Source organism: Pinus tabuliformis, chromosome J (assembly GCF_031772625.1).
Source record: "Pinus tabuliformis cultivar Carrire ecotype Pingquan chromosome J, CPIR1, whole genome shotgun sequence".
Taxonomy (NCBI): domain Eukaryota; kingdom Viridiplantae; phylum Streptophyta; class Pinopsida; order Pinales; family Pinaceae; genus Pinus; species Pinus tabuliformis.
Window position 1 is genome coordinate 998573782 of NC_142295.1, and position 24525 is coordinate 998598306.

The following is a 24525-nucleotide window of genomic DNA, read 5'->3' on the forward strand; positions in this document are numbered from 1 at the left end:
ACTGCTATATCTTATGCATCATGCTCTTACCCCTTGAGCCCCAAGCAGTTAATCAAAGAAAATCATAAAAGGCAAAAGGCATACAAATAAGGGTGGAAAAATCAAAGTTGGGTCACCCCATGTACCACGATCGCTCCCTCTTATACATTATAAACCCAAGTGTGGGCTTCCCTTTAACAGCTACCCTTGTACCCCAACATGTGCCCTAGGGTTGCCCCTTCTCATCCCCTACTTCATTCACCTATCTGTCACATGCCACCACCTTTTGAAGGATGTAAATGAATATATTATCCCCTTTAGAAGTGGAAACCACCTAATAGGATGCCTGGTGAACCCCATTTGGAGTTTAGGAGACAATGGCACATCCCAAAGCCCGTTATGGAAGGGCAGGCCAATATGAAGTCCCCACCTGTGGTCCATGATTGGTAAGCTCATTCACTCGATTTCTTTAATGACTTGTTGTACTACAAGGCTAGGGGACGCATTGGATCTTATGCAAGATTGCAAATGGTCTCCATCTTGGGTTTGGTCTCCCTATACGGGCTCCTAATCCTCCAAAGAGCTACAGTGGCACATGTAGGGTGTGCGTTGAGAGCCATGGGCCTCCACAGCAGTAGACAACACCCCCATGGATCCCCGAGGATGATCAGAGATGTTCAAGATACTCCCATTGGATGAGGATGATGCACCTACTTCACCTTTGCCCAATCGGCCCCACATATGTACCATGCACTTGGCAACTAACCCAAGACTTGTAGGATGATATGGCATCCCCTACACCATCATCAGAGCCCTTCCAGACAATCTATAGGCATCCTCGACTCACTTGGAGACCCATGAGGTTATTATTGTGCCCCCACACCCATTGGGAGCACCACGAGTTTATTATTTGGAGAACAAAGGGTCAACCCCTTGTCCATCACTTTTGAGGGCCCTGCTCTTCATTATGGCACCCGTGGACCTCATTAGGCCTCTTAGAGGGCCCTACGACATGCATAGATTATTATTTGACCTCTTGAAAAGCTTGTTATTTCATTTATGAGCTAGTTTGGTGGGCTTGTCACCAAAATTTAAATTATTAGAGCATTATTTTATTTTTGGGGCTTATGTAGGCCAAGGAGGCTAATTTGAACTCCTCATTAGTGTATAAATACAAGTGAGATGAGTTCATTTGCTCATCATCACTTTTGATTGGATCTCTTCTCTCTCTTGAGAATTTCACACTTTTTCTTGGAGCATGAATTGGAGCTTTATGGATGAATTTTATGTGTGGATTTGGTTTATCTTGTCTTGGAGCTTCTCTATTGTCAAATTCTTGATGGTTGGATATACTTTATTACATATAAGTACATGTTTTTAATGTTATTCTTGTTTTACTTAGTCATATACATTATACTGGGATTTTCGCTATTTTTAGGCCTAATTGTTGCATGTGTTTACAGCTTAAATTGTGGAATTTTGTCTCTATATAGCACCTCTCAATGTATGGGCCATGTAATGTGAATGAAATCTTCTTTCTTCCTACCCTAGACTAGGTCCACTTGCTCCTGTGTGGTCCCGTTCCTTTGAAAAGACAATTCTTCAAGAACCATCCAGGATACCAATTTCAATAAGGATTTTAGGGATTGGGAAACTCTTTCACGAATCATATCCCCTAAACCTAACCCTCAAATCCTCTCATTCCTCTCCTAGAAACCATTGTACCTTGCTTAGAAAGCAAGAAAGTTTTATCCTTCAACCTCTTCTAGAGAAGGATCATTTGGGTCACTTAACATCCATTCATTGATCTATCCTTCATCGGTGACTCCATAATATACCGAGTGTCTCCTCCCATTGGTGAAAGTCAGTAAATAGAAGGGAGCCTTGGCTGAGGTGACAATGGGCTATGTCTCCATTTGTTGCCTTTGGTCTAGAATTTTCCCTTTAGGGATCTCCCTTTAGGTCCCCTGCTTATTTGAGTGGTAACAAGGTTCACAACAAACACCAACTTTGGGCCTTTTTTGCCCCAATTGCCCTAAAACTTGCCCTATGCTACCCAAACATTAGGTATTTTGTGGTTTTCCCCTTTATCAAGGACTATATCCTACGAGGATTGATAGGCTACTTCATCCCTAGGGCCAAATAATCCCTTGGGGACATTACAATTTTTAAAAACCAATCTTTGCAATACAAGACAACATAATTTCTTGTCTAACAATAATGATACATAATGCATAATTTATAATTCTAATGTGTGCCACATAACTCTGAAATTGTTTGTTGGTATGTGTATGGCCCCTACTTGTGAGTTCAGCCTATCAGCTTGCAAAACATGATCCATGTGGACTAGCATTGCATGAACCTTGTGGAATTTTTACCCACCAAAAGTGGGTGACCCCATAGAAAGAAAAAAAAAATTATCCAATCATCTTTTCTACCCAGCCAAGCAGCATCCCCTACACCCACCACTAGCCGAAGATGATGTGCCATTCATATCTCTGCCACCTGCATCAATCATGTCTTCTCACCCACCTCACAGGAGCACATGAAAGAAGGTGGGCTTCCGATCAAAAGGTACTTTATTCATTTTGTAAACGAGTGCTTATGCTTGTTTGTATTTGGGCTTTTAACATGGATTCTGGGGAAACTGGAATAAAAAGGTGTTTTGATCATGATCTTATTCCCTCACCTTAAATGTGGGGTATAGGAGGGGCAATACTTCTGAAAAACTAAAACAAGCTTCTTTGGGCAACTCAACTAGCTAACTGGCTACTCGCACTAGCTGAATTGGCCTCCTCTTCCTGTCATTGGGACACTGGAGAATATGAGGAAATCTTGATTTAAAATTTCTGTTGAAAACCCTCTGTCGATGTCTCCCTCTACTTCAACTACGCCCTTGTTGAATCACTGCAATTGGGTAAGTCGAACTACTCATATGTCTAGTGTCTTCTCCAAACCCCATCGACTTGCTCTTATAATCTTTTGTTGGGCAACGAACGGCCATGATCAAATCTCCATCGATGGCTAAGATCATCTTGACTTCATCAAGTGACTTTTACAAAAGTCTCTAGAGCAAAATTAATTTCCCTCAATTAATCTAATTTAATTAACCAGTTTTCCTAAGTTAGACTTAGGAAATATTTAATTATTGGCCAATTAATCTAATTGAGGTATTTCTAAGGCTTTTCTCATGAAACCTTTTATGGGTTTTAGAAAACTTGTGTTCCTTAGCCTCGTAGACACCATAAAGACTAGAACACCTGTCCATTGCTACCAAAAACTAAGAAGGGATAGTACAATTTCTACACATCATATAAAGCAAGCTCTAACCCTGAGCTACTAGCACTAATACAAAGAAAAATCTAGTAAAAGTAAAAGGCACATAAAATAGGTGGAAAAAAATGTCAGGTTGGTAACTCAGGCATTCACGATTGCTTTGTCCTTACATCTATACACTCTGGATGTGGATCCCCTTCATGTTGGTGCCTTTGACCATGGCACTTGCCCATGAAGTCTTCTCCCCTTCGTTACCATCATTGTTCACATAACACCTATTGATTGAGGGGTGGACTAAGGAAATGTTTATTCCCTATGGGGGTTGGAAACATCAAATAGTGTTGTCCTTTAACCACTCCTACCTTGGGAGGTAACACCATTGTGAGTTCAAAGCCCCAAATTTGGAAGGGAAGCCTTCTGTGAAGTATCAAATAGACAATTACTTTCAATCTTGGTTAACTTAGATGCAAAAATTATTGTACTTGATGGCTTGTTACTTTCACTAGACTTTGTGATGTGATCGTTAGATGGTTCCACAATCGAGATCTAGCCACCTTAATCGGTACCAAGATTCCAAAGAAGCATATTGACACCCACAAGTGAGGTGTTGAGAGCCATGGGACTCCAAGCAGCAACAGAGCATCATATACACCCTTGGGCACCTTGTAGGTTTTAACCCTGTACAGAAATTACCTGCAAACAAATTCTTAAAACAAAAAAATAAACAATGGCAAGAAAATAAAATAAAAATACACAAAGATTTTCCTCTGGATCCCAAAACTGGGACTACCAGATTGATTTTTCATTATTATCCTTTCAATGTTACAATACATATATGTACATGCTGAAGCATTCATAAACAATGTTTTAAAACTCCGACTCTGACACTGACTTGGCCGAGGGTCAACTCTGACTCCGACACCAACTTGGTTGAGGGTCGACTCCGACTCAATATCAACTCAGCCGGCTCAATTTCAGTGATACGGCCATTGTAAAAAATACATTAAATATTTATTAAATTAATTAATTAATTAATTTAAATAAAAAATAAATAAAAAATAAAAAAACATAATTTTAAAGATTTCCATTCATGTTTCCAAACACACAGCATTAGAATATAGATGGAAGACAGCATATGATCAAAGTAGGCTCATGAATATATCCATTATATCAAAATGGCACCCAGTGCACTGTCCAATACATAGTTCAAAGCACTATGCATGCAACTCATGTCAAAGTTCCAAACAATGTCGGCGGTTTTTTTATGGATTTTATTCAAATTTCTCAACAAAGAATGGTAAGGGCATACACTATTAATAAAGATTTGGGCCTCATTCTTATTTTCCTTTTGGCATGCAATAATAAAACAAGATGACAGCATAGCAAGCCAAGGAGGCATATCAATGATCATGGAGTCACAATCCAATGTGCCTTCAAACCCTAAGGCGTCTTTTTCATCACTAGAAGAATCCTCTACTCTCATGGCATACCAATCTTCCAATCCAACAATTAACTATCATGCCATCCCACTAACGATGGGCTTACACAAATATGAAAGCTCAAATCTACCAATGCAGTATTCAACCATCATAACAAAAGTACGGAACCACATAGTAAGCAATAGAATTTGTAGTTCCATACTGCTAAGCACACTTTTGTTGTCAATTGATGGTTATGGTTGAACCTAAACCAGCAATCAATAAATATGTCGAGCTTCATAGATGTCTGCTCTGAGATATAGTAGCAATTGAAGACTACAAACTACAAAGATGATAAACGCATCAGCTCGATGCAGCAACTAATAAAAAAATTAGAAAAAAAAAAAACAAAAACAAAGTTTTTTTGGTGCCTGGGCCGCTGTACGTAACCCAGCCGGGTTGATACGGACTCGGCCAAGCCGGCTGAGTTAATACCAAGCCGGCCGAGTTGTTAGACAACTCGGCCGGCTTGGTATTAACCCGGTCGGCCGAACCGGTTACTTGGCCGAGTCACAAAATTGAGGCCTAGCTTGGACCAACTCGGCCGAGGCGGTTCCAAGCCGACCGTTTTTTAAAACACTGTTCATAAACCCCAATCTATAACCCTGGACTAGAACATAACGTAGTTCCCTTGACCGGATCTACAAAATACCATCGGCAGAAAACCATCATGCCCAAAACCATGTGCAAAACCCATGCACAAAACCATGGGTAGGTCCGCCCACCATCTATGGGTTCACGCCCTCCCTTGGGTCCGCGCGTGAAGCTAGTCATGGAAAGAATATAACACACACCCAACACACCTCTAGCACCCACAACGATTTGGCACTTTTCCCTGCATTTGATTATTTTCGAGATGATGCACCTGGACCCAACACGCACTTTGCGAGGCATGGCAACGAATCGAGGGCCCAAATGAGGATGATCTCACCACGTGAGATATGGGAGGGCTAGCACCACCTTGGAAGCCCTCAAGTTTGGAGCAAAGACATGCATTATGGCCATTTAGAGACCCACGAGACCACCTTTGTTGCCCCAAAATGAATTATGGGGTCCACATAGGGAGATTGACAAAGATCTAAGTGCCTACCCTCAGAGGATGATTTTAGAGGGCTTCTACATCACTCTTGGCACCCTAAGCCCTCAACACTTGCTTTAGAGAGCGTCAGCACTTGTTGCCTTACGGCTCAGACATATGGGAAAATTTTATGATTTTTGTCTAAGCTAGTAGGTCTCTTTGCGACCTAACTTGTCATTCTGGCATATTTTATTGTTTTGGGGGCTTTTAAGATAAAAAGAACATTGGTACTCGTCATATAAATAGATAATATGAGTCATTTGTATCCCATCATCACTACACTTAACTATTTTGGCCTCTTGTGATTTCGGCCTTCTAGTCTTGTGGAGAATTTGGACCTATGAATGCATTTTGACCAGTTTTGTGAACATCCCAATTTTATCGCGAAATCACATTTTTTTGGCCTAGCTGATGTTTGTTGATTTTACCCATATTTTGATGGTATCTTAATTTTGCTGATGTATGCTGATTTTTACCAATATTATTTCGATTTTTACGATTTTTTGGTTTTTCAAACCCTTGCCGATTTTATCCCAATGTCGATGTTCGCAACACTGGTTTTGACATTTGGAGTCGATTTGTTTGTCTTTGGAGCTATTGTCATGGATCAATGGATGGATTTTTCATGCATGTTATCTCGTAAGTGAACATTTTATGGATGTCTTTGCTTTATGTCTAATGTATGGAATGTTTTGATTCTAGGTTTTCTATTGTGCCCTAAATTATTGAAATTTTGTCTAATGGATTCTAGATCTCGTTGATGCATACATTACTCATGAATAACATGTGAATTATATCCTAGTGGTGAACTTTGATTAGCTTTCCCATAAAACTCCTCAATTTATTGCATAGGTAATTGCAAGGGTTGTTGATGTTAGGGCATCAATTATACTTCCTCCTTATTAGCTTTTGGCTATCCTATCAACTCATAGACTCCATACTCCTAGGGAACAAGGCACTGGCCTATTTTGTTGGTGATCAAACTCAATTTTCATCCATAGAATTTTCCCTTTCTCTCCCTTAACCTAATTTAGCCCCTTCAAGGCAAGCTCTCAAACTAAGGCTTAGTGCGAATCCCTAGGCTAGGGAGATTTTTGGGATTGAAGAGTCTAAATGCCAAAGGTATAATTGGTTGCCTCAAAATCAATCCTCTTGGTGGGCATTCACTTCAATTGTGCCCATAAACTTTATTTCCCTAGGGTAAACCCTAGCTTGGCTTTGATTCAACTTAGGGGCTTGTTTTAGGGTTTCATGTGCATTTGTCTTGTTGAAAATCATTGTTGGAAACCCTTTCTTAGAATCTTGACCTTGGGCCTTCCCAACTCTCAACCAATCAATCAAACCCTAGGTCATAGATTGTCATTCTTAGGCATCTCCAAGGAAAGTGAATTGCCCTTACCATTGATTGAGACCTTGTGCTTAAGTTGAGCCTTTCCCTTGGAAGCCTCTCAATCATCTTATACCATATACCTAGAATACTTATTAGGTGACCTGTTCACATACCGGGACTCCTCCCATCGGTGAAAATCCATAAAGAGCGAAGGGTTTTGGTTGTGGTGACAATGGGCCACTACCCCATTGTTGTCTCTTGGTCTAGTATTAGCCTTGTAGGGTACCCCTCTCCAAGACTTGCTAAATTTTGCGACAACGAGGCACATGCCATATAGGCCCATGTTGCCCATCCCCTATTCAACTATACATTAAAAATAGCATATAGTCATGTACATACATACACTTTGTTTCCACACTAATGTCTAGTTGAACACTGAACTTGTATGACATTATAAACCATAGGGCTTGCATGGTATGGCCACCTATAGGTCAACAAGGCACAAAAACCAATCTAAGTATAAACAAACTATTTTAAATATATAATGACATAGATATTAAATATTATATAATGTCATTATTTGATGCAACATCATACTAAAAATAATAGCAATACTCAATTGTCTGTGCGACAACTAGGAATGCATGAACCATATGAACCTCCAAACCAATGTGCCCATAGGGCTTAAAGAGCTACAAAACATGACCTATTTGGGTCTGCACTGAGAAAAATAAGCCTAAGGATAGACCCTACTAGAATATATAATGACCTACAACAATAGAGCATGTCTATTTGATACAATGTACACAACTATATTGAACACGTAAAAAAATTGCATCATTTGTAAATTCATATGTCCATGTGACTCCACCTTGTTTTCCAGTAAGATAGTGAGTGGTTTCTTACCCAGTGAGTTGGACCAAATTTTTAAATTGTGATTCTATAATACTAATCCCCTTAAAAAGTGCCACCTATATAAATTCCAATAAATCAGTGATGTCATTTAAAAACTTGACAGGTGATTAGGATTTTAGAAGACACAAAATGAATACTAAGAGTGTTTTATTGTGAAACCCTAAACAGGTTCTTACTAGTACATAATATGTATGTCTGAATGTATGTGTGTGTACATCAAAGGCAGTTTACAAAATCTATAAGATGACAATGACAATGAACAGCAATACCACAATTTTCTACTTTTATTTGAAACTTTATTACATAAAGAACTCTTTAAGTAACATAAGAGATTCTGAAGTTTAAAAGGCATACTGAGCTTCGTCCAGAATCACAATGTTCCCCTCTATATCCACTTCCATAGCTCTACGAATAATAGGATTTAAGATGTAACTATAAGGGCAAAAAACAAGCTGAGCCTCCAAGGCCATATCTCGAGCTGCAAAATATGAACAGCCTGCAAATACCAAAGGGAAAAATAAGTTTCATAGTAACTTATCTTATAACATAGATGCAAAATTTGGGCAAAACACATTCACCTTTCACCAGATGCCCAACTTTTACGAGGTCTTCGATGTCATGAACTTCATTACAACCTCCCTTTCGAAGGGAGGGATGATACTTGACTTTGTATGCATTCCTAATGCCAAGAACAATGTTTAAGAACATGGTAAAAATAACACGAGGAAAGCATGGCCATGCAAAACAGTCAAATTTTCCTTAAATTCAACCAAAAGTAGGAAGGACTCACTTAAATTGAAGGCAAGATTGTTCGGAGTCCTTCACCAAAAGCTTACTGCAATATCAGTGAAATTTAATCACCCAAATTCCTTTCTAAGTACATTTAAGAAGAAAAAATAAGTAAAAAGGAGTTTGCATTAGCAAAAAAGTCATAATGTTTGAGACAACTTAAAATCTAGGTCAATACCATTCTTCATCAACATTTTTCTTGGAACAAACGCGCTTATTGGTACAATAATGTTTTCTCGATGCCTGTAAAGAACCAATGAAACTTTATGACATAAAAATGACTACGATATCGAAGAGGCTAGAAATAAAATCATGTTAGCTTTGAAATATGCATCAAATTTCAGACAATGTATTAACAGACCAAATATAAGTATTCCTCGTTGCTCGTTAAGAATTGAAACACTCGATCAATTGAGCAAATAGAAACTAGGTGCATAGCACAAAATACAATTTAAATAATTTGAACTCAAATCAAAACTCAAGTGGATAACATGTATGATATGGCGACTTCCTTGTTTACTTTGTAAGACTCTAACCTATGTGTAATTATGACGACCTCAAACACAATAAGAAATGTTTATTTTCATACAGCTAATATCAATAAATCAGAATATGATATGGTGTAATTACAAAGAAAGAAAGCAAGTTTAATTTTCTTTGAAAAATTAATTATTGTGGCAAACAAATTGCTTCCTTCATTCTCATACTCTGAAGATGGATAATTTCTCATCATGCACCAAAGTCAAAGAAAAAAATAATCCATAGAATTCTTAAATGGCCATTTTGAAAATGTTTTGAAATGCATATACAAACTACAAAATTAATTTCAGTATACCTGGCTAAAATTAAGTTAACTTAGAGTTTAATCCCATAAATAATTACGTTAAGCTGAATTGATATAATTGTTTTAAACTTGTAAAACATCTATGGGAGAATTGCAATCAGTCCAATACGTTTGGACACAATCTTGTAATATATATAACCAAAAGAAGGTTCAGACATTTCATCAAATATTCGAAAAGCTTGCAATCAATCCAATATTGTTTGGACACAAAATTATAATGAAAATAGCAATGTTCAGTCATGTTGGTTTTGTTGTTCACAGGAATTCAATACTTAATACAACATTTGGCGAATTTTTGTTTATAATGATAGTGTACAGTGTACACCCATAAATCTAGAAAAACAGCCCAAAAATACCAAAAACATTTAAACACCCAAAAAAATTTATAAATATAAATAAAATCACGAATTAATAAATAAATAAAATATATATGTATATTAAAAAAATTCTGAAATTCAGAACAACTGATATATTATTGGATTGGATATAGAGGAGAAGGGGGAGAATGGAGAGGAGAGTGGTGGTAGTGATGGCGATTTTGATCATTGTGAGATGGAGAAGGACTACCAAAAGTCACGTGCAATGAAATTCTTTCATTTATAGTCATAATTCTAGTATCTACCTTATTTTGTATTTTCCATCGATATTCCCAACTACAACGGCAATGACTTAAAATGCATGTAAAACATTTGATTTTGATGACTTAAAGAGAAAACTGCAATTTTCAGTTCTAATATCTTATGTCTTGATCATCATTGACATAGTACTAGGAAGTATTAAGTATTAACTAGTTGTACGATTGAATTTGTATCATGTAAATGTTATAGTTTCTAAATCCTAACAAAATTTGAATTTTTATATCTATATATGTAATTTGTTAAATTATATGTGTGTTTTGCACTAGTTTCCAGGACAAGGGAACAATATGAGCAGGGGGGGTGTCCCCAAAAATATGTGCAATTTTTTAATTTTTTAAACATGTGTGTGTTGAATTTGTTTTCAGAACAAGCGAACAACAAGGATTAGGGAAAATATCCCAAGAATGGCCAGAGTGCACCCCCAAACTTTTTAAGGGAGGACAATCATAATAATAATAACAACATTAATATTAAAAATTTAGAATTCACCATAATCATTTGCAGTTTATTCATGTTTGTAAGCATAAGAAGCTATACTATATATTATTATGCACATACCTTACACTAGCCAATTCTTAAAAGCTTGAACAATTTAAAAAAAGGCCATAGTGACATCTCGATGCACATCACTATTGTCTGATGTTTTCACAAAGCTTGAGGTTGGGATAGTGGAAATTGAACTTGAATGACTCATGGAAACCTATATACAATATGTAAAATATGAGATGACCAAAAAAATGAGAAGAACAAGAGCAAGAACCACAAAGATCAACCCTTTAGAATGTTGCATTTCCCTTCTTCTTGACATGGAGGCTTTGTTTGTTGTAGTGTTGTTGCAGAAAATATTAAATTATAAGAGACCCAAATTGAGGCCCATCATACAAAACCCATATTTTTGAGTTGCAACTTGTACAGCAGATTTAGATTTAACGCAATGCAAATAATGGAAGGGAAAAATTATCATTTTGTCCAATCATCAATGTTCATGATTGTACAAATTGAAAATGTATCCCTAGAATATCTTTAAAATCTGCCTAGAACACCCCTGAAATCTCTTTGGAATATCCCTGAAATCTCTTTGGAATGTCCCTTAAATCTGCTTGGAACATTGAACAAGTCCCTGAGTCCCCAATAAAATTCCCATCAATTTGGAGACGTTTCCTAAAAGTCCATAAACCCCCGAAACATGGGAGCAGTGTGTACGCAGGTTTTCTAAAAAAAAGGGTCCCCATGCAAATCTATAAAGAGAGAGAGACGCACCATATAACATGTAGAACCCGAATCCACATCATCCTGTTCGATAATTTAGATAACAACTCTCTATGCCTAAGCTAGAGTTTTGTGAACATTGTGTATTATTCATACAAACTGTTAATAAACGGTTTTCATCCGCTGATTGTGATTGGAATTGTTGGACCAGATTATGACATTGAAATAAACTCAAAATATGAAGCTTTATGAACATTGTGTGTTATCCATACAAACTGTTAATAGGGTTTTCATCCGCTGATTATGATTGGAATTGTTGGACCAGATTATAACATTGAAATAAACTCAAAATATGAAAAACATATTGGGGGATGTCATTTTATCTTAGAAGCTGAAAGTTGTGATACGGTTTCAATCCAAGTTTGTTAAGATGGTTGGAATTATATAACTGTACAGTATGCACGTGCATATAATTTTAGAAGGCGGCTGATTCTATGATTGTGATTTGAATGTCACATTGCATAGTTAAATAACTGTATGATATGCATCTGCATATAATTTTAGAAGGTGGCCAATTCTATGATTGTGATTTAAATGACATATTGCAGCACTGTTACAATTACAACATATTCAACTTACGAAAACAAATGCAAGTTTACCTATAAGCTACCATTTTATCCTGGACGATGAAAATGTGAGAATTTGAAGCCAAACATTGTCAATATACATGAAAATATTATAGTTTTACTCGTTAGTCAGAGGATTATGTGACCCTATCAAATATCTTCAGGATCAGTATAGAAAACTAAAATTCCTATCTATAGTTGATAACGATCAAGATAAAGGTTTCCCATGGAAGCAATGGAACTTGAATTCTACAAGTCCTTTGTAACAAACTAATGTTAATGTTTGATGATTTCCAAAACCAACACACTAGTAAGAAGAGTTTTACTATAATGATAAATTTGTCTACATGATCGATGGCCAAAGATGGATCACCATCCAAAAATACCCTAATATAATTTTAGGGTTCGGCTCTGGAGCATGCTCGCCACTGTCATTCCTGCAGAGCTCTCTCAACAGCCTCCCGCTGCTGAGACCAACCAGTGTGTGGAGATAGCTCTGCGCAGTGAGCCTCTTCATCAAAATTTTGAGTCCAACCAGTATGGACGTCGGAGGGGGCCCCCCTTCCCCCCCTCCTGAGATTGTTGCCTTCAAGAGATTGGTAGCCTCCTGTGGCAAGAGGAAAGCAAACTCGAACCAGTAGAAATTTGTTAAGAAAGCTGAATCCATCCCTTCGGTAGAGCTACCTGCGGAACACCCGTGTCGGACTGCGCTAAACCTAGCTGAACGAGGGCTCATTGGACAATTCACGAGTCTCTGGCCCTCTCCCAAAGCTATTGATGGATGGGTCCAACGAAACTGGAGGCCCCTTGTCTCTGAAGGAATACGAAGCCACATGGTAGGCAAAGGTTATTATGTTTTTGTTTTCGAATCAGCAGAAGATCGAGATCTCATTTTCCGAAACAGTCCATATTTCATGGGCCCCCAAGGGCTCTATCTAAATAAATGGACGTCAGACTTTGACCCTTCCCAGGACACTCCTTCAACCATCCTTGTCTGGGTAAGGTTACCCCATCTTCCTCTTCATTGCTGGAACCCGGAATCTATGGAAACAATCGAGAACAAATTAGGAAAATACATTGATAGGGCTGAAAGGAGAGAACAATATTTGTGTGCCTAAATATGTGTTGAAGTCAATCTGGAGATAAGATTGCCTAAGGCGATCAAGTTGACCATAGCTGGCCGGTCTCACATTTAGGAACTAGATTATGAACAGCTCCCCTTCAAGTGCCAACATTGTCATGGCTATGATCATTTCGCTCGAAACTGCAAGAAGAAAATTGAGGAAAAATCTTAAAAAGAAAAGGGCGAACAGTGGACACAAGCCAAAAAAATGCCAATACTAAACAGACCATCAGAGCGAAAAGGAAAGGAGGGAATCCAGAGACCGGAGGACCCTCTGTTGGGAAGAGTTTAACCAAAGATCAAGCCACTGCAAATGCCACCATCTCAACAAATCCTTTTGCTGCTCTAAACCCTCCAGAAGACCAACCAGAACTTGAAGAGGGAGAGGTGCAACAGAATATGGAACAGACAACAGATGCAGAAATAAACTCAGGATCTCAGGAACAAACTATAGAAGCCATTTCAAAAACCCCTTGTATAGATGCAATCCAACAGGAAAATCAAGGCCCTCCAGTAGGCGCCACTTCCCCACCCTCTTATGCAGAAATGACCAAAAAGAAAAAGCTGATAGATAGTCCTAGTTCTTCCGAAGATGAACCTCTTGAGCAATCCAACAAAAAGGCAGGAAGGAAGTCTCGCAAGGAGATCAGAGAAGAAGAGGCGGAGCGATTAAAGATGCAGGGCAGTCAGTCCACAATCGAAATGTCACTAGGCAGGAACACAAGGACCAGACCCCCAAAGGGTGGGTCTGCACTACCCCCCTCTAGTAAATAATGTAGATTGTCTCTTGGAATTGCAGGGGTCTGGGAAACCCTCTGAAAGCTGAAGCAATAAAAGACCTATTAAAAATGGAAACCTCAGACATTCTCCTGCTCCAAGAGACAAAGATAGAAGAAGATGCTCTTCTATCTCTAAGTTGAACCAAATGGAAAAAGAACTCAGGAAAAGTGGTCAACGCCAGAGGTACTTCAGGGGGCCTTACAACCCTATGGTCGGAGGATATGTTCCAGCTTAAAAGCTCTTTTGCAACCCAACACTGGATATATATGGATCTTCTTCACCTCCCAAGTAAGATTTCTCTAGCTCTCTTCAATCTTTATGTTCCTGTTAATTTTTTGGAAAAGAAGGACTGCTGGAATTCTCTCTCAAACTTCCTAGAAATCTATGCCCCCCAAAACATCATTCTGGCGAGGGATCTCAACATCACTCTAGACCCACACGAGAAAAAAGGTAGAGTAAGGGGTAAAGATCCCTTCCATGCCTCAGTGGAGTCTCTGATTCTCGAATGGGACCTTCTAGACCACAAACCTAAGAAAGGTCGTTATACCTGGACCAACAATAGAGTTGGTAATGCCAACATTGTTGCCCGTTTAGACCGGTTTCTAGTTCAAAGTACTCTTCTGGAGGGGAAGCATTTAATCTCTTCAAAAATTCTGCCCAAAATAACATCTGATCATAACCCCATCTCGCTGCTGATAGAGAAAGAGGAGGACTTCGGCCCTATTCCCTTTAGATTCAACCCTCTTTGGGTATCGAGAGAGGGCTTTATGGACATAGTAGCCGACATTTGGGCGCAACCAGTTGAAGGATCCCCCAGCTTCGTGTGGGAACAGAAACTCAAACACACTAAGTCTGCATTAAAAGCCTGGGCAAAAAAAAACCCCCCTTTTCACTCCTACGAGTCATAGACAAAAGACAGTTCAGGCTCTAACTGAGATTCAACTAGGCATGGAAGGATCTGAAATCACCAAAGCACAGCTGCTCACCGAACAGAACGCCCAGTTCAATTCCTTTCTTTCCTTTTGACAAGAAGAGGAATACTGGCGCCTTAAGTCTCGCAACCTCTGGCTCCAAGCTGGAGACAAAAACACAGTTTTTGTCATAGACAATGCAGAGCCCGACTCTCTCAGAATCATATTTCCGAAATATCCAACAGGGAAGGGTGAGTTATCAAAGGACAGTATCTCATAAAACAGGCAACCACAATCCATTATCAGAATCTATTCCAGGAGGATGGTTCTTCCGATGACGACCTGGCTCCCAATTTTCTGTCAAACATCCCCCCTCTTGTCACTGCAGATGTAAACACTGGGTTATTGAAGCCTTTTTTTGAAAAAGAGATAGTTGATGTCATTTGGTCAATGCAGCCGGATAAAGCACCTGAGCCGAACAGCTTCACCATACATTTCTACAAAGCTTGTTGGAATGTAATAAAATTCGATCTTCTCGTAATGGTAAAAGCCTTTCAAAAGAAAGCCAAAGTGGGAGGGTGCACCAACTCCACCTTCCTTGCCCTTATCCCAAAAGAAGTTAACCCTGAGACTTTCGACAGATTCCGGCCAATCTCTCTATGCAATGCCTCCTACAAGAGGCTTGCCAAACTCTTAGCCAATAAACTCAAGCCTCTATTAGGGAACCTGATCTCCCCTATGCAGGGCGGTTTCGTCAAAGGAAGGCACCTCCTAGACAATGTGATCCAAGTGCAAGAAGCCCTCCACTCTAGCCACTCTCGAAAGGAAAAAGGTATGCTCATTAAGTTGGATATATCAAATGCTTTTGACCGAGTTAAACTCTCATTTCTCTATAAAATCCTCCTCTCCTTCGGTTTTAGTGTTGATTTTGTCAACTTGATAAAAGCCTGCACACACAAACCTTGGATAGCCCCCTTGGTCAATGGCAGACCTTCTGACTTCTTCCAAGCTTCTAGAGGGCTCCGCCAAGGATGCCCATTGTCACCCTTTCTTTACATCATATTGGCAGAATTCCTAAGCAGAAAGCTGACAGCAGAAATGGAAGTAGGCACTATTCCAGGTATCAAGGCAGCAAGAGGGGTGGACCTTATATAAATCACGCCCTCTTTGCGGATGACTCTCTCCTTTTGGGAGGGGCCTCGATTAAGATAGCAAAGGCTTTCAAAGAAATTCTTCAACACTTCTATTTAATCACAAGAGCCTTGATCAATAAAAGAAAAAGTGTGGTTTATGGATGGAATGTAGATCACCCAACTATCCTTCGAATTGCTTGCATATTGGGATTCCCTAGGTATGACAAGTGGGAAAAGATCGAATATCTAGGCCTTCCCTTAACTTTGGGACCAAGCCCTCCCTCCCCATGGACTGAAGTAATTATCAAGATAAAAGCAAAAATAGCATATTGGGGAGGCCAATGGCTAACAAAGGCTAGGAAGTTGGTTTTGATAAAGGCAATCCTCTCCGCCCTTCCCATCTTCCAGTCTTCCCTTCTGTTAGCTCCTAAGTCTATCACGCAACAGATCTCCAAACTCCTTCAGGACTTCCTATGGAATGGGGGCAAGGGCAATCAGAGCAAGTTACATTTGGTAAGATGGGATATCCTGAATTCCTGTAACGATTTAAAGATCTCGCTAGTGAACAAAGGGCTTCTCCAGCTGGCAGACATATGTTCTTGGGACAGCAAAGGGAATTGGGCAGGATGGACTTTTCCAGGGGTTCCTGACCCTCTGGAAACACAAAAAAACTTGCTCTATGCAGCGCTTTCTGGCCTCGCCCCTATCCATCATACATCCAAAGATAAATGGGGGTGAGGAAGAACCGGAATTTATATAGCAGCTCAAGGATTCTCCTCATTGCAAGCCACACACACATCTTTGCTAACACCGAAGCTCTGGAAATCCGTTTGGTCTCCCTTTTGCCTTCCAAAGGTGAATTTCTTCACTTGGTTACTTATGCATAAAAAAGCACTAACAGGAGAAAATCTGAATAAAAGAGGCTTCCTCGGGCCCTTTAGATGCTGCCTATGCACTTCTGCTATCGAAACCTCTAACCATTTATTGGTTGACTGTGTTTTCACTCAAGAAGTTTGGAAGATGGTCCTCCACGGACTTAGCGTACCCACCCCCTCCCAGATTTCAGTTGTTACTCTCTACACCTCCTGGGAAAATCAAAACCCTGAGAAAAAAATCTAAAACCGCAGGCTGGAAAAACATTTGGCAAGCTATTCCAAAATGCCTTTGGTGGAAAGTGTGGTTGGCTCGAAATGAGTGTGTTTTTAACAACAGGATCCCGAAAGCAGTGGAAGTGGCTGCCAAAGTAAAAGCTCTCTTGTTGGAAATAATATATAATCCAACTTTTGCCTTTACACTATCTGCAGAAGTCTCTGTGTGGCTAGGACCCTGCATGCCAGGAGAAAGGAAAGATTCAATCAACAAACCGATGAAAGATCCTACTTGGCGCCTGTGTCTCACTGCAGGTGACTTTCTTAAGTGGTGGTAGGGGACTGCAAAAGCCACTATCTTCTTTGATGGAGCGTCCAAGGGGAATCCAGGCACTGCAGGCGCAAGGGGATTGATTCTTTCCCCAGACAAATCGAAAAAACCAGTTTCAGTTGGGGCCTAGGCATAAGTTCGAACAACCAAGCAGAGAATTACAGCCTCCTAAAAGCTTGCCAGATTACGAAGGAGTTAGATTACAAAACAATCCAAATATTCGGAGACTCAAAGCTCCTGATAAAGCTCTTAAACTCCGAAGATTATTTCAATAACCCAGCTTTAAACAAAACCTTGCAGAGAATTCGAAACATTTTGAAAGACTTCGACATTGTCGACTCACACCATATTCTGCGGGATTTAAACAAACAAGCGGACTCGCTAGCAGATAAAAGTTGCTTGCTGTCTCAAGGTAATCTTAGTCTTAATGGAGGACCCTGCTCAATTCATCCTTTGCCTTAGACAATGTTCAGGAGGTAGATCTGCTTCTCAGAGGGAGAGTGGTATTTGGTACCTTGAAAGTCACATTCAGGATCGCCAAGCAATGAGTAGATGGAACAACAAGCACAAGGACTATCAAGCAGAAGAAACAGCCCCAGAATGTACAACAGCAGATGGTAGAAGGAATAGCCGCAGAAGGAAAAACAACCAAAATGAACAACAGCATAAGGAACAGCACCAGAAGGAACAACAAGCAGAAGGAACAGTAGAAGAAGGAACAACATCCGAAGGAACAGCAGGCCAAAGGAACAGCAAACAGATTAAGGAACATCAGCAGAAAGAACAACAATCAAAAGGAATAGCAGCAGAAGGAACAGCATCAAAAGGAACAGCAAGCAGAAGAAACAATGGCAGAATGAACAGCATCCGAAGAAACAACAGGCCGAAGGAACAACATCCGAAGGAACAGCAGACCGAAGGAACAACATCCGAAAGAATCGCAGGTCGAAGGAACAACATCCGAAGGAACAACACCCGAAGGAACAGCAAGCCGAAGGAACAGCAGGCCGAAGGAACAGCAGGCTGAAGGAACAGCAGTTCGAAGGAACAGCATTCGAAGGAACAGCGGGCCGAAAGAAAAGCAACCGAAAGAACAACAGGCCAAAGGAACAACAAGCAGAACGAACAATAGCACAAGGAACAGCAAACTTAAGGAACAGCAAAAAGAAAAACATAACGAAAAGGTCGCAAAATTTGCTCTTCCAGAGATAAAATGTAAGACAGAAAACAAAAATAGCCAAAGAACTCACAGAACTTTTGAATTTAAGCTTAGGAGAAGGGACTACCATCAGCTCATTCTCATTGCTCAGTTTTTAAAAGCTATTGTCAATTGTAATAGGAGCTTGCTCCACTTTTAGCAATAAATACATTAACCATTCTTGTTAAAAAAAAAAAAGTTTTGCTATAACCATGAAGTCATAATCATAATTATGGTTGTATCGAATGACAATTTATAGATGGAAAACACTAAGAATGCTTAGATAACCTATAAATGTACCCGAAAAGACATTTGATGGATGGATTATGTTATAAATTTTTAATGTGCTTTAGACCTTGACACCGCCATCTCCTTAGGCATACAATATAATTTGCTTGTTTGGAGAAATTATTCGTTTGACTGCTAATACATTGTGACTTGTTTACTCTGTTTTGCATCGGCCAACTTGTGAAATTATTAGTTTGAATGCTTATACTATGCTAATAATATCATAATAACAATTTGCCTGGAGAATAGATTAAGCCAGTTCCATTAAAAAAAATGTATGGCACTGCCTTCACAATAAACTGAGTTGGCAATGCTGCTGACAATTTCGTATATTATTCAATAACACGTACATTAATTAAAAACAGGAAAAATATGCTTGCAAAAGATGGATTCGTAATCTCTTCAATAGTGTGATCATCATACTTACTAGCACTGCCATTGGCACCCGATATGCTGTTTTGCGGTATTCCCGAATTACTTGACTGATCTGAGAATGAGTCCTTCTGTAGAGAATAGCCAAAAAACACTTATGAGAATTGCATGACTGCTGGATCAAACCCTAAGCTACATTTAATTAAATCAGTACCCACGAGGCATAGAAGATTGTTGGGACTTTTGGTTTTTTCTCTGCTCCATTACCAACCACAGGAGCAGCCTGTTGTGACTCTCCCAACGGTAATGCTACTCCTGCAAGTCGCACAAAATACAGATTGGTCGTGTAAGCAAGAATATTTCACAAAAATACATAGGGATAAATACAACAATAAATTATTGCTCTAGTGATTGTCAGGTTGTTCTGTCCAAACAATGTTGGATGCTTGTGGCCTCCTGATGAATGCTTGATACTAAATAGGCTCAGACACCATGCCAGAGACATCCAGGCACGAGAGTTATTGACATAAATCAATGTAGAAAACATACTGTGGTCATTTGTCCCAGCACTACTATACAGAAAACCTTACATAGTAATATAGATTGTTGGTATCTATCAACCTTTACGTTCAACTTATTACACTTTTTTAATTGCCACAAAAATCCCATACAGACAGTCAAAAGCTCAAAATGCCAAAGCAAGCACAACTTCTAAGGAGGTTTGACAACCTCTATCAGCTTCGCAGCTTGACTTGTGGAGCTTCCCCTTTCTCCTGCCACCCCACTTCCATGGCCAGGGCCCAGCACTTAAAATATCCAATTGCTAGTGAAACCCTTCTTATCATATTTTATCATTAATCCCTTTGTCCCTGACATGCCTATTTCATATACAACACCATTTTAGTTTTACTGGTCTTCCAGATGCACCTGACCATGCAGCTCTTTTTGATTCTATCTTTATTGGGATCTTCCCATAAATCATTGCCATTTGTGACCTGGCAATGTATATCCCTGGTTTATTTCATCTTTTGGGGCTAGAACGAGCATCATGCCATCCCTGACCTCAGTTCCTTGACAAGTCATCTTGGTGTCAGGCTGGTTGTACCTGGCAGTGGACAGACCTATGTTAACTCAATGGTTTATTATAAGGCCAAATATACCTTGGGATATGGATCCTTACTTCCTTAAACTGCAGCTACTTGCTCAACCTGGCTTCATTTCTGCACCATCATTGCTAAGCTAGCTCCCGCCATTAATAGCACAGTTAGTAAGTGGTGAAGACCTAAAACTCCTTACGAAACATACTGTGGCCATGGCAGATATGCCCTGTAAGTCAGACACTTGGACCCCGTATGGGAGCCTGATTTACTGTTCTTTCCTGCATTCAATGATAAAATTGTCCACAAATATTTCTTCGCTATGCTGCCAATGGCCATTGCAGATATATGAAACAATCAGGTAATTGGACATATATCATGACAAGGAATCAAATGATTTGATACTGTCATAAAGACAGACGTGATCTGATTTCTAAGAGCCAATCAAATGATTCGATGATATCTTAAAGTGAGCCAAGATCCGATGTGAGGAAAGCTGGTTTGTTCTACTACAATATAGCCCGTACAAGCTATTTCAACGTTAATCTGTCCAGCACAACAGCATTGTGAATGGCACCAAAGTAAATTCAAGCCAAATTTAGAAAAAGTAACTGTTGAAAAAGGATAAAGCAACTCCTAAAGCAGATTAACTGAAACAAGTTCTTTGGGGCAACTTTAAGAAACCATGGAAATCTGCTTAAATCGTGCTTACTTGGCTTTGACCTTGATGCATTAACAGGATGCTGCATGAAATTGATAAATTCAGATATGCAACATTGAGAGATTTTAGATTGATACAAAGAGGTAAGGTGGCACATGCGCCAACTCTCCACATTCCGTGCACAATAAATTAGTGTTGAATCTAACGCACTGGAGTGGGAGGCAGGAGCAGCAACTGGACTCTAGAGATCAGTTTCAAATCTCCTTGGCGGATAATTCGGTTTCGTTTCCTTGGTTTTTTAATGAGTTTGCTTATGCCATTTCGTAATCTTTCTTTTCTGTAGAATCAAATTTTGTTTTCAGATAAGATGACCGTTAAGCTACTGCGAAACCTTGGCAGGTGGAGAGGTTTTATGCTATAAGGCTAGTCCATTGACAACCCTGAATAAGTCAGAGGACAAAAGAAGTTGAAAGACTAAATCAAGTTGCAGATCACTTCAAATATTAAATGATGATAATTACCTGATTGAGAGTCTTCTGGTATGAATCCACCGCCCACGGCGAGCGCATTCTCTCTTTGAGTCCCTGTGGGAGGAATGGGAGTCTGGGCTGGCGGATTGGGAACTGGACATGGAGGACAAGAGGCCACCCTGGTCTTATATTGATGCTGCCAAGCAAGTGTTGCACATAGAAGAGCGAGTGATTTACCAGATCCAGTGGGAGATTCGAGGAGAGCGTGGCAGTGGCCGTGGCGATGGCGGTGCGCGCGTTCAAGTGCGGAGATGACCTTCGCCATATATGCGAGCTGGGAGCCGTAGGGCTTGTAGGGGAAGTCCACGCTGATTCCCCCAATCTTGTATGAGCGCCTGCAGGGGCTCTCTAGGGGCTGGGGCTGCGTCTGCTCCATCTTGCGCTTTGCTGGGGTGGAAACGACTGCCTTCTTTGCCATTGGCATTCTCTTCTTCTTCTCTTCTTTTCTGTGCTGACTTACCGTGCAGAGGAAGACATGAGAAGCTTGATGAGGCTTCTGAGTTTTGAATCTGGCGGGAGGAAATATTTGTTCGCCTCGGCGGGAACGCGGATTCGGGATGTACAAATGGGTTCTGTATTTTGGTTTTTTAATTATACTTTTATTAAAAACATGTCACAATAAATTTATATATATGATGTCATTCATGAAAGTTTTGTTCGATATTTCGTTAGTTTTTAAAAACCAAATCTTACTTCGTCTCTCAACTTAAATTGGAATTAAATACATCTAATTTCCTTATTATGAAACAAAAATAACGTTTTCCTTGAATTTTGGTTAATTCGCAAAAAAATATAATAAAATAATGGAGAGTAAAATGATATAGTCATTCAGGGACTACTAAAGATTATAATTCTTATTTACATATTTAAGTACATATATTTTAGATGTAAAAAAACTCTGGTTTAATATATATGATTAGGGGTAAATATATTTACACTTATTACATTATTTAATATTGTTACATATGTAAATAGATTAAAGTTTATTTTCATGTTTTTTTAAATTTGAAATTGAGGAGCAATAATTAAAGTGGTTGGGATAGATTTTTTTCCCACTCAATTTGGCATAGTTTAGTTGTGATTCTTCAATGTGACGATCTAAGCTTTGGTAAGATATATGGGATAATGGGGTTTCCATGTCTTATTTGATTCAATTTGACATATGGATATGTGTGTCTATTATTAAGTGTAGTTTTAACAACCATATTTCTTTAGTTACTATGAAGTATGGTTTTAAGAACAATGCATCACATAGTAACAAGCGTGATAGTGGGCTATGTTTTGTGAGGCTGTGAGTTTTTCCTTAGGCTGGACTGAGATCTCTTTATCAATCCAAGCTCTCTGTGCAGGATTCATCAATGCCTTTAACAGTCCATCCCTTATTTTTTTCAGTACACTTCAGTAATTTTAGCAATCCCTGATGGTCCTTGCTTTGCTTATAGATTTCTGTACTTCTCAATAGTTTCTTAGCTCTAGTTTGAACGACGTATTTCTTGCTTGAGTTGCAGTTACATCAGTGTGCTATGTCTATAAAATGATAGATTTATTTTTTTTTAACAATGTGTTATCTAACGGACTAGACATGGAGAAACCATTAGAGAAGAAGGTTCAAAATACGCTTTGAATATAGGAGGAAATCAATCAAACAACCAACAACGCTCTAGTTGCAATCTCCACCAAATTAATTAAGCTCGAGTAGGTTGGTGCCTTGCACATTGCTAGTGTTATGCATCTCCTTCTCCAATAGCAATAGAGGAATGCAACCACCTCAAATCTCCTTTCATTGTCCGATTGAAGGATACTCTCTTCTTAGCATCTAGCAATTTCTCCCCCTAGCTAGGAGTAACACAAGAGGACTCACTCTTCCAAAATAGGGAGCTCCCTCCTTGGTGAAGAACAAGAAGCACAAGGTGGTGCTTAGCTTTGCTTTTTATCTATGTATTCATGTGTAATATGTATTTTAGACATATATGTGGAGCAATTTCCTTGTACGAAATCTTGTAATTCTTTTTTGGAAAAGTTGTTAAAGGATGTGGTAAAATGTCTAATGTTTTCTATTTTTCTACTGCAACCTTGGAATTATTGATTTTGTATCATTATTAACTTCAACACATACTCTTTTGAATTAATAAATATCTATGTTATGGTATAAAATAATAATAATAATCAATCAATATTACCAATAACTAGTCTTCTCATCCCAAATGAAATTTTAAAATTTCTAGCCATGCTAAAAACAACTATGCACATCCAATATAATTAGGATGTGAAAGTAATGGTTGTGTTGCAAAAAATGAGTCCATCATTTGTACGTGTAAACCTAACATGCACTAGAGAGTGCACAATGTGGCTATTGTGTTGATCTATTGTCAATGCTCCATAGCCCATTAGAAACATGTTGATCCATTGTAGGTGTTTTAACTACCACCATAGAATATTGTTTAACTTAAGATTTCCAAGCTAGGGTCGACTAGGTGCAAGAAATGTGGATCTACCAAATCGTTTGAGACCATCGTGAGTTATTAAAGTGAACCATATATACCTTATTTTAAGAAGTTTGTTTATCAATTCAAGTGTATAAATAAATAGTATATTTATCAATCTTAGCTTGTATTTGTTATGTACTTTTGCAATAAAATTGTCACACTTTTGACGTGGTATCAAAGACCTTGAGCTTGGTTCTAGTTATTGCAAGGTATTGAAGATAGTAGTATCACAGGAATGGTATATGCATTCATAAGAAATCAAATAATACTTATTTTGGACTTGAAATATTTGAATCAAGTTTTTTAGTTGTGATATGGGTTTAAAGTTGGGCCTAGTGATGCTCAACGGGCATAATCATAGATGT

At 39.0% G+C, this 24525-nt stretch overlaps 1 protein-coding gene across 1 annotated transcript in view; it reads right to left on the reverse strand.

Moving 5' to 3' along the window:
- The window catches only part of LOC149230209 (uncharacterized), a 191651-nt gene extending 169449 nt beyond the window's left edge, over positions 1-22202 (reverse strand). The window contains exons 1-7 of the mRNA XM_089378905.1: positions 21666-22202; positions 19605-19701; positions 19442-19517; positions 9024-9088; positions 8847-8891; positions 8635-8735; positions 8411-8552 (exon numbers count right to left, since the gene is read on the reverse strand). Of these exons, the coding sequence (XP_089235031.1) occupies positions 8411-8552; positions 8635-8735; positions 8847-8891; positions 9024-9088; positions 19442-19517; positions 19605-19701; positions 21666-22098 (959 nt within the window). The 5' untranslated portion in view covers positions 22099-22202. The remainder of the gene's footprint in view (positions 1-8410; positions 8553-8634; positions 8736-8846; positions 8892-9023; positions 9089-19441; positions 19518-19604; positions 19702-21665) is intronic.
- Between the last annotated feature and the right edge of the window lie 2323 nt (positions 22203-24525).